The sequence below is a fragment of the Camarhynchus parvulus genome, chromosome 1 (genome assembly GCF_901933205.1).
Source record: "Camarhynchus parvulus chromosome 1, STF_HiC, whole genome shotgun sequence".
Lineage (NCBI taxonomy): Eukaryota > Metazoa > Chordata > Aves > Passeriformes > Thraupidae > Camarhynchus > Camarhynchus parvulus.
Genome location: NC_044571.1, coordinates 60,666,558 through 60,678,049, shown reverse-complemented (window position 1 = coordinate 60,678,049; position 11,492 = coordinate 60,666,558). Strand labels below are relative to the sequence as shown.

General features: G+C 36.3%; 1 protein-coding gene across 1 annotated transcript; it reads left to right on the top strand.

The window, feature by feature from the left end:
* Window positions 1-629: 629 nt before the first annotated feature.
* Window positions 630-8,967, top strand: CCDC122 (coiled-coil domain containing 122). The gene is made up of 5 exons (XM_030947021.1): window positions 630-718; window positions 1,944-2,076; window positions 3,668-4,066; window positions 5,181-5,297; window positions 8,803-8,967. Exons 1-5 carry the CDS (start codon window positions 630-632, stop codon window positions 8,965-8,967), a joined length of 903 nt encoding a protein of 300 aa, XP_030802881.1.
* Window positions 8,968-11,492: the final 2,525 nt, after the last annotated feature.

The window sequence follows — 11,492 nt, the reverse complement described above, 5'->3', positions numbered from 1 at the left end:
AAGTAAAACTAATTACTGGTGTTATTTTTGGTGCAGAATGCTGAGAAGGAAAAGGTCAGAAAATATTCAGGGTACAAAACAATATTGAAAAATGACAAATGAATGAAATATTATATTTAGCTTATGGCACTTCAGAAAAGGGATTAAATAAATAGGTCATACGCAGAGATGAGCTATTAGTTTATAAAATAGTTGTTACAAATATATAAGTAAGTATAAGTATAGTATATAAGTATTTTTATATTTATTTAGTATATAAGTATTTTTATATTTATTTATATATGTAAGTTGCTTAATATTATATATAATATATATAATTAAGTTGCTTAACATCAGATATAACATTTGTAATTTTAAGTTAAATATGTTACAAAAATATAAAAAATACAAAATAGGGAAATTTAAAAATCGAATTATAAAAATAGTGTGATTTAGGGTTAAAATTCCCTACAATTCCCTAGAGAAGTACAAGTGGGGCAGAGGCAAGTCCGTGGCGACAGAGCAGGGCACGGCATAGGCCAGAAGAAACTGGGCCACATCTCTTGTCCTTCATAACCCAGTGGTGCCCGGGAAAACTTGATGTTCTCTGCAGAACAAATGATGGCAGCAAGTGCAGTCTAATACAGTGAATGGTTAACTCGGGGAGCCGGGGAGCAAAGGGCGCGGAGCAGGACGCCCTCAGGCACCGCCGAGCCGGGAGGCGACACCGCCGCGAGTGGTGAGACCGCCACGCTTTCCTAAGGGATCCCTCCCGCCGCATTTCCTCCGGCTCCCGGCGGGATCAGCCCCGCTCCCGGCGGGATCAGCCCCTCTCCCGGCGGGGTCAGCCCCCCTCCCGGCGGGGTCAGCCCCTCTCCCGGCGGGATCAGCCCCTCTCCCGGCTCCCCGCGCCCCGGGGCTGCCGCAGGCCCGGACGGTGGCGGGGAGCGGCGGCCTGAGGGGCGGCGGCCCGGAGAGCGCTGCAGGTGCCGTGCGGCGGCCGGGACTCGGGAGGAACGCGGGAGCGCGGCCTCGGGCAGTTAAGATGCTCTTAGGGTACTATAAAAAGTTAGAACTGTGCTCACAAACTGACGGTCTGCTCTGCAGAGAAGCCGGAGAAACGTCGCAGTATCACATCGCAGGGTTGTGAAAACCGCCAATCATTTGTTTTTAAAATATTACAAGTTTAATAGTAATAAAATGGTTATAAAAATAGTAATACAATTAGAGTAATAATAATTTGGACAAATTGAATTAGGACAATATGAGACAATAGAGACAAAGTGTTACGGACATCCAGGTACGTTTTTCTGGGCAGCACAAGCCCGAAAAAGGACCCCCGTTAACAGAGGATTAACCCTTAAAAACAACAGCCTGTTGCATATTCATACATCTCATACATGATGCATAAATTCCATTCAAATACAGGATTCTGTCTGGTCATCGTCAACTTCTTCCTCTGAATCCTAACAGCACCTTCGAGGCGGGAAGAAGTTAGTTTCTTTTGATAAGAGGGCAGTAAATTCTTTTTCTCTGAAAGATTTAGGTGTCCTGTGGCTGCTATCTCGCTGTGAGTCCTTTCTTTAAAAAAAAAAGTATCCTACATAGCATAGTTTCTATTTTAATATTTTTTATAACCTAAAACTATATTTAACACACTACTTAAGAGAATTAAAACAACATTACTTTCTAACACAACACATATAATATTCATTTTAATATTTGTGAAAAGCCAATAATAAAATACATGCATTTTTCACAGGGTTATTTTGTGAGATTCTGCAAGAAAATGTTCTAATTCTCAGTGATTAGCTTTGAGTAACCTGTTCTTGCTAATTAAAAATGAACCAAATGAAATTAATGTATTGACCTGCGATCCCACGGGACAGGCCTCAATATTATTTTGTCTACAAGAACTAAATAGAAAGAAGATAAAACAATTCACTTCTTTTCTATCCCTCCAGTTCTTCACTTCTGCCTGAAATGGCCAAGGAAATTTCCCCATCACTAGCTGAAGTTGTAAAACGAGTTGCAGAGCAGCAGCAGTCACAGGCGTCAGACATAGAAAAAAGCAAAGCAGTTCTTTTCCAATTGCAAGTAATAAACCTTGTTTAAAGTAGTTTAATCAATTATTTTTCATTTGATTAAGAAGTATTTCCTTGAACAGGAGAAGCTGGTTGTACTTAATGGATGAGTGCATTCAAGTGTAAGACAGCTTTTCTGTTCCTGTGTGTGGCATTCAGGCTCAGCCAAAACTCTGGGCGTGTACTTTTGTTTGTAAGGCCACAACACAGTTAAGTCTTCATTACAGCAGGTGAAATGTTGGTTTGTTACTTGGAAAAAACAAAACAAAAATACTGGGCCGAACCCACAAAGTAAACCCACAACAATTAAATGCAAAGTTATAGCTTTTTGATTTTTTTAAAAAAATCATAATTTCCTAAGAAATTGTGGGGGAAGGATTTTAAAATTTTTTTTCAGATTTTCACCACACTGCATAATTTTTTTCTTAGTATCTTTTTTGACGCAAAATACTTTTTTATTCCCCCTTATATTTGAAGTGGGAATCCTAAATAGTCATTAAATACCGGTATTATTCAGTACTATTTTGTAGAACACTGGATAGATGTAGTTTTTGTGAAGACTCTGTGATCATTTATTTTGTCTTTTATTAAGCTTTCAATTATTGTTTAACCTTCAAGATCAAATTTCTATTGAGAAACTTAATTTTAAGTCTGAGTAAAGATGATTCCAGTCAACATTTTTGATCGTGGAAGAATGCAAATGGAAATAGTAGAATTTCAATCATAACATCTGTGCATAGCTCTACAACTGAAATAATTGATACTTGAAATTTTGCACAAAAATAACATTTCTGAAGTAGCAGTGAAATCTTGTATTTTTATGAATGTCAGTGGACTGGCCACACTTTACAAGAAGCTTTGTCCTGTATCCCAAAATATAGTCTGATGATGCTGCAACAATAATTTGTAATCTTACAATTTAAAAACATGTATCTGTGTTAAAACAGACCCAGAGAACTTTAAAACCCTAGGTAATGACAGGTCCTTTCCAGCCTTGATGATTTTGTGATTTCTTATGATGGTTTGAAGTACTACTTCCTGGTTTTGTTCACTTCTTCTCAGTGAGATGATGTAGAGGCCTTTTTAGGACTAGATAGATATTTTTAATGGGGTTGAAAATAGCTGTGATTAATTCAACTCCCAGCTACTACTGTGATGAAGTCAGAATTAAAACCCGCAGTTGAACAGTCTAATTAAGCTCCATCACCTGACACACTCTTCTTGTGTCTGTGTAGATTTTCAAGGGATTTTTGGCATCTTTAGTTATTTTTAGTCCGATTAGGACTTCACTAGATCTAAGCAAACATTAGATATATATATATATATATATATCTTGCAACTGTGAGGTATTTAAAAGTGAGTTCAAAGGTATCTTATTTAACATTTTAGGCTCAATCTAAGGGGAGAAGACTAAGACAGTATTCTTACATTGTGCCTCTAAGACGATGATATTAAGAAATATAAGTCTAATTATCTTCCATTCAAACCACATTAGACAAGTGGAAGAAAAAAGCTGTTGAATAAATATAAATTACAGTGTTTAACCAGACACTTCATATCTTCCTCCAAAAAAAATCCTAAATGAACACTGAAATATTTTACAGGCAAAGTGCCAGGAACTAGAAAAAGAAATGAATTCTGTTCTATTAGAAACAAAGACAACAGAAAGGAAAATACATCTGCAAGATGATGCCGTAGAAGTGACAAAATATCGCTGTGAAAATCTGGAGGCCCAAGTCAGAGCCCTGTATTCTGAAAATTTAAAATTGAGGTGTGATGCAGAAACAATACAAGAGGAGTTTGAGACGATACTTGCAAGAAATAATGAATATCGGGAAAAAATAAAGGATCATAAACATCTCTTTTGGGAGATGGAAAGTAAATTGCCAGTTATGATTGAACTTGCTGAAAAGAAAGCAGTTGTGGAAGAATTAAAGGCAAAGAAAGAGGAGTTAATATGTGATCTGCAGAATCCAGAAGGATCTGTTATAAAACAAGTGCAGGTATGATATTTCCTTTTTGATTCTTTCCTTTTATGTGAAATAATTTTGATATAGTTATATAATATGATTATTTTGTCTAATATGTTTATGGTTCATGAGGGATTGACTGTAAGGGCATATAGGTAATTCATAGTGCTGCATTAATTGGAAATTTTTTACCTCAATATTCAGTTAAAAATATCAGTATTGTTATCTGTGTAATATTGTAAAAATGATTGTACTTTTATGTGTGTTTGAGTGAACTCAAGTATGAAAATATTACAGAACTGTAAGTTAAGGTTTATCATTGGATAAATTTACATGGACACTCTTCAGAATTCTGTGGAAGATTGCCATATTGTTACATGTCTCAGGTAAGAACACAATATTCTTTAAACTTTGCTGTCAACAAAATAAATTTGAGCTGTTTGCCAACAGAAGGCAGATTTGATGAGATTGTGATAGAAATAAGAAGACAGAAAAAACGTTTGGTATTCTAATCTAACACTGTTGGTTTTACTTGACCCAATTACAATTTTTACTAATAACAACTACATAGGAATTTTTCAACATGGAATTTTGCCCATATATGGAAAAACACAAGTATGAAGTTGAAATGGGATCACAGATTTCAGTTTTGATGTAACTTGCATTATTGAAAATTTGATGGTACTCTGTTAATGTAAGTTGATGAAAATTTGTCTGTACAACAGATCTTTCAATACTGATAAATAAAGACTAATCAATATTGTATTTTCCTATGAGAAAGAAAAATATATCTAAAATATTACATTATTCTTCCATTTTGCAGTTAATTGCACTTTAAATAAGGGCCACCAAATTGAGCTCAAAGTCCTGTACTGTTGTAGTTCTTATATTTCAGATCAAGAGTATATATTCTTACAGGTGTAAAACCATGTGATAAAATATTTAATAGTTAATTTTTAATTACCCGTCCTAAATTATTATAATTTTAATTAATGTTAATAGGTTTATTGTGAAACTGTTTATTATAGACCTTTATCTCATCTCCATTAACTGAGACTGTTTAGATGAGGCAATTTTAATAAGTATATTAGATGAACTGTGCAACCTTTCAAGGAGTGGATTTCTGTATCTTGACTTACATCTGCAGGAAGAAATCACACTTTTAAAAAGTGAAGTCACAACATTGAAAGATTTGATCAATAAAAAAAGAGATCTGCTGGACGAAGAAAAAAAAAAGCATGCTAAGCTTAGAAAGGAAATTGAGGTGAGTCATTGGGATAAAATTCAATTGCAGCTCTCCTGATGGAATGTAGATAATGCAAATAAAGTTTGAAGTACTTTATACAGCATTGCTGGCTATACATTGTTCAAGTCTATGCAGTAATGATGCTGTCTTAAATTCTGGGTACTGATAGTCTTTCTAAAATTCAGAGCTTAATTGTGAAGAACATTTTTTTCTGAAGTCTTTTGAGAAGGACTTCATATGTGAACTTTTGGATACCTGGAAAAAGAAGAGGTCACTGAATGATAGTAAAGCAAATGCAGATTTTAAAATTTGTGTGATACTTCTGAAATACTTTACATTTCACTGCTGACTTGATTATTCATGACTTGATAACTCATCAGTGGAAGAATCAAACACACCAGGAAATTGGACTTCCTTTGAATCTCCCTAATTTAAGCTGACATTAAATTAGGAATAACACAGCAGCTTCTAATTAGCTGACAAGATAAAATTCTGATCAATAGTTAAAAGCTTCTCTTTTAAATAATTGAACTATATTTTTCATTTTGTTCCTTACTAAAATACCCTTAGAAAATTTTTAATTTGGAAGTTTCATACCATTTATCTTGTCAGTTTAAATAAATGCCACAAAATTTAATGAGCAAAGCTTAATAATATAAAGATTAAGTGATTTAAGGTTAGGTCTATTGCACTTTGTAAAATGTAGGAGGAAGAAAGAATCATTTTTTTCATGTGACAGTGAACAGAGAGAATTTTTAACTTGAAAAATAAAACACAACTGCTTTAGAATAGATCTGCTAGTCAGCATTTGAGGAAATTTTTTATTACCAAGGCAACATGCTCTTAAGAAAATTCTCTAAATCCAAGGTTAAATTAGGTAGCCTAAAAATAATGTTCTGTTATCAAAATCAATTTAATTAAATAGAGAGGGTTAACCTTCACTTTTGTTCTTCAGTTATTTGCATTATATCTGCTTTCTGTCTCAGAAGGAAGCAGGTTCAAACCCAAAGCCTTTCAGGGTATTATTTTCTATTAAGAACTCTCCTGAAAACAGTCCAATTTTTAATATAAGAACTGACAGTGGATAGACAGACACATTTATACCCAGCAGTCCTCAGCACAACTTGGGAAAGAATACTCAAGTCAAGCACAGGAATAAAGTGAGATACTTGGCACATGGAAGAAGTTTTATTGTGCTGCAGTGGTGGAATTCAGCTACACGGTAATGGCACCTGATGTAATTTTTTGGAGCATCCAAAGGAGGGCAGCTAAGATGGGCCTTGAGGGGAAGCCATATGAGGAGCATCTGAGGTCACTTGGTCTTGTTCAGCCTGGAGGAGAGGAGTGAGACCTCATTGCAGTTAGAGCTTGTGAGGGGGAAAGCAGGGGCAGGCACTGATCTCTCTTCTGTGGTGACAGTGACAGTGTCTGAGGGATTGGCCTGAAGTTGTGTCAGAATGGTTCAGGCTGGACATTAGGAAAAGGTTCTTCACCCAGAGAGTGGTTGGGCGCTGGAACAGCCTCCCTAGGGAAGTGGTCACAGCACCAAGCCTTCACAGAGTTCAGGAAGCATTTGGACAATGCTCTCAGACACATGGTGTGACACTTGGGAATGTCCTGTGCAGGACCAGGAAGTTGGACTTGATGGTCCTGATGGCTCCCTTCCAACTCAGCATATTCTGTGACTCTTAAAGCAGCCTGTGAACCTTCTCTTACTCTCTTTCCTGAGCACCAGCCCCATCACCCATTTCTTGAAAAGCAGGTTCCTGTTCCAAGCCTTCGACAGGGTGGTCAGAGATAAACTGGTGTAGTTATCTGTGTGGGATCAAGGATAGGATATCTGTGGATATTTGTGTAGGGTTCAGTCATAAGGATAATTCAAGATATTCACAAATAATAGAAAATTTGTTGTTATGTAAAAGTAATTTAAAAAAACCCCAACACAAAAGACTGTCTATTCCCCTGCTGCCCTTTTTCCCCAATGCCAGTGTGTGACTGTATTACTCTTGGCAGATGCTTGCCTATCCTGTCCTTAAACAACCCTAGTGGTGGAGATACCCTGAGTGCCCAGACAATTTTTTTCTGGTGTTTGTTTGTCTTTCATGTACAAAAGATCCAATAAAAAGCACAATGTTGTCCCTTCTCTGTCTCCAGTAATCATATTAGTGCTCCCTCCCTCAGGAGATGTGCCAGACTGTTCCCAGTAATGATGCTAGAGATGCATTTCTAAAAAAAGCAGATAATATTGATTATAGATGTTTCAGTGTTGTACAATGTAGACCTGGTGATGCAGATGCCCCAAGCACTCATTCAGATGAGTGAATCTGACAGCATCCCTCAAAAAGTTGCAAACAATTATAGTGGAGAGTGAAGTAACATGAAGGCAGTGAGGTAACATGAGGTAACAAGCCATCACCAATAAAATACATCAGTTTACAGAACACCAATGAGGCAGTTTCCTAGTTATTTGTGAAAATTAGGCAGTGAGATTTGCAGGAAGTCACCGACAGTGCTGTGGGTTCTGATGCAGCTGTACATCATCATGTGCATGTGAAATACAATGTAATAAACTTCAATAAGCAGACACAAGAGTAATTATACACTACCACTCATGTGCCATTTAAACTAGGGTAAGTAAGCCCAAATTTCATTAAGGGAATGCCCATTATTTCCATTTTTATTGCAGTGAGTGTTTCATTGTTTTAACACTTCAGAATGCAAATTTACTTCTCCACATAAAGCAGCAATGAGGGCAGAATTGACAGTCCTGCATTGCCGCAGTATTGCCTAAGAAAAATGTGCCATTTTAAATGTAGTGCAGCTACAAAGATGCTACTACAGTCAGCAAGGTTACCTCATTTGTATTCCCATTTATACCCAAATGTGCTTGTCAAAGAATGAAAATTTCTTCTTTCTCACCTCTCATTTTGAAGCCTCAAATCTTCCACATGCAAAGGCTTGCCAGAGATGTGACATGCTGTCCTTGGGTGGTATTTGCTTGTTAAATTTTAAACATCTACAGAGCAGATATCCACACTGACCTCCACACTTAAGGTCTTAGTAGGACAGAGCTTTTCTTTCCTTAATGGGAAAGTGAGGCATGATTCATGTCCTAAACCAGATATCTGAAATCAGTCAGATGAATGGTTGAGGACCACACAGGACTGGAGTGGGGGCTGAATTAAAAGGGGCCTCTGGCGTGAGCAGCAAACAGAGGTGCGTCACTTCACTTTACGAGGCAGTTTGTGCAGGCAGGACAAGCAGGCAGGGTTACAAGTTTTCTTGGTAGTAAGATTTACTGTGTGTTGTTTGCAGCATTTCTGTTGGTTGGTAGGCTTTCGGATTTCTGCTAGTAATGGTTTGTATGCAATTCACGACTGTAGTTAGTACAAGTGTATGTAATCAAATGGAACCTTCTGAAAAGGATGTGTCTGTCCAGACCTGTTCCTGAGATGAACTCACCTCTGTAAATAGTTTTACTGGAATGAAATTATGAAGGATTTTTTTTTTGTTTTGTTTTTAGGTACAGAATAAGAGATATGATGCTATATTAAAACGTTTGCATTGCCAACTGAACAAAGTCCATTCAAATAAAAGGCAATGGCACTGGAACATTCAGCAGTTGGAGAAGAAGGCCGCAGAACTAAGGAAGTGTCTTGGAGTAGCAGAGTTACAAAACATCATGTAACAGACTTAACAAAGAATATAAGCCACACAATCTTTTCCAGGCAGGGTTTTCTTTTTTTCTGGAAATGCTAGAAATCTTAAATAGCCACATAACTGGGCCAGGCCTCAGTGATTTCTTTCTTTTTAAAGTTTTTGTCTCTTTCAGTTTGTGGCCTAAACTAATAGCCACAATAATGAGTTAGCTGTTCAGGAATAACTTAGCTGTTCAGGAAGAAAGTTACTGATACTTCTGGGTGTTTTCAAAATATGTGTCAATTTTATCTAAAAAGTTATTTAAAAGTCAACCAAACAAGATTTGGGAAGTTCCTTTATATTTCATTTGGTCTCCAAAGATTGGGATATACACTGCTTTTACGACAGAGAAATTAATATTGGTATATATTTGCACTCCTGAGACACCAAAGTTCTTTTATCTTTTATCCACATCCCTTTTCATTCCAACTTGCTAAGGAACTCTGAAAGCTTAATGGCCTGTATTTTGCTCTGTGGTAAACTCATACAGAAGATGTTACAGTATGCCAGGATGTTTTGGAATGGGGGCGAAAGGCTGTCCAGTTGTAAAAGGCTTTGGAACAAGTATGCTCTGAACTGGATGTCAAATCATCTGACTTCAACTGGTCTAATAGATGTTAGCAAAGAGGAGTGAGTAGGTACTACATCTGGGCAGCTTGTAAAATGGAATAACTCACCCTCAAGAAACAGGAATGCATTATAGATTGATGATAGAGGAATGTATTGTCTGGAAAATTTTAACTAATATCTAACATCTAAGTGCTTAATGATCTAAGATGACTCAACATAAATGACAATGTATTAAAAATTCTTGTTAAAACAGTAGTGAACAGTAGCCATTTTCCTTTACTTTCTTTTTATTTTTATATTGCTTGGGATTTGAAGAATTTACACTTAAGGCAGTCGTTCTGCTTGAACATAACTTGTAATGTTTATCTGTTCTATGAAAGTAGCTTTCTATTTAAGGTGTTGTCTTGAATAATTTAGATTTACATTTACTCATGAATATAAAATGAAGACTTGACTATTTACTGTGAAAAATGTTAAACTGCTTATATATTGTTATCTTAGGAAAGCAAGTCTTAAAATGTAGTACCATTATTACCTTCATACATTCATGTATATTTACATTTCCCTTAATCTGTTATTTCACTTAATATAAAGTTATTTTAGGCAATATCCTGATTCATTAAGGCTCTCTCTCAACATTGTTAGTCTCTCAAGGCTTCTTTGCTCAGTCTTTTTCCTTTGCAATAATATGAACCAGACTGCTTTCATTACAGCAATAAAGTAGAAATAAAAACCTTAATAACCAAATCTATAGTAACAGTATGTCCTGAGTATTGAGTCTTATTGAGTATGTAGTGCGAAACTGTAAGATTACAATTGTTTATCCCTACACAGAGCAAAATAGCATCCATTTTATGCATGTGTGTCTTCTAGAAAGGGTCCAGGTCTGAAAAGTTGGACAATTTACTGTGTTATTGTTAATTTCAGCGATTAAGTGCTCTTCTTTTATTTTGCATGATTCCTTGTTTCAGTTTATTCATCCAGCAAGCGAAATGAGTGTACTTTATATCAAGTACAACCGTATAATTAAATATACTGATGTACTGTCTTCTTGATGGGTTAAATAGTTCAAGCCTTCTAAAGCTATTGATTATCAGATCTGACCAACAGCTTTAGGTTAATGCATCCCCCCCAAAGTGGTACAACATCCAACATTTTCAGGGTCTTAAGATGATGTACCCTTCAGTATGCCTTTTGCCACTGATATTATCTTGTTTTTATGTTTAGTTTCTCATTAGTTCTGCTCCAGAACAATTAATGCATCAAAATATATTTTGTATCTTACTGCAACTAAGTTCACTTTGACATCTATTACCATTGTCTAATATCACAGTTTAGCCTTGCATTTATTACCAGTTGAAAACAACTATAGCAAACAATCCAAACCATCTAATGTAACAACAATAGCACGCCTTTGTTTTTCTTTCTGACCAATGAAGATACCTGGGAATTAGGATGGTTTCTGCACTATCAACACATGTACAGAATGACTCACTCATCTCAAATAAATACCTCGGACTTAAATCTTCCTTGTTCCTTTTATAAATATCAGTAATTTCCGGTATCTCAAATTACTTCCATGGTTCTTTGTCCATGCTTTGAAATTGTTTATTATAATTTAACAGGGGTGCATAAAAGGGCTGTGTATAGTACTCCCTTTACTGCTACATGTGAAGGAAATGTTCCCTTCTATACAAACACCTTCCTATCATCCAAGATCTAAGGTGTCTTATACTCCTTCTTGCTCTTTGCAAAAGAGCCCATGTTTTTTTCCTACTGGGACCCTTGACCCTTTCATGGGATCTCAGCTACCAAAGGTAGCTTTTCTTCAGTGTAAAACTTGCTTTTTCAGTACACATACTTGAACTGTAGCTACATTTTGTGGCAGTAAGCCTGAGAAGCTGAGGTGTACTTTAATTTCCAAGGCTCACTCCATTCCTCTGG

What these genes read in the sequence shown, in the direction of transcription:
- CCDC122 (XM_030947021.1), top strand. Translation starts at nt 630, where the DNA reads ATGGTTAACTCGGGGAGCCGGGGAGCAAAGGGCGCGGAGCAGGACGCC. An exon ending in AGGCGACACCGCCGCGAGTG is followed by an intron (nt 719 to 1,943) that starts GTGAGACCGCCA and finishes CTATCCCTCCAG; the next exon opens with TTCTTCACTTCTGCCTGAAA. An exon ending in CAGTTCTTTTCCAATTGCAA is followed by an intron (nt 2,077 to 3,667) that starts GTAATAAACCTT and finishes AATATTTTACAG; the next exon opens with GCAAAGTGCCAGGAACTAGA.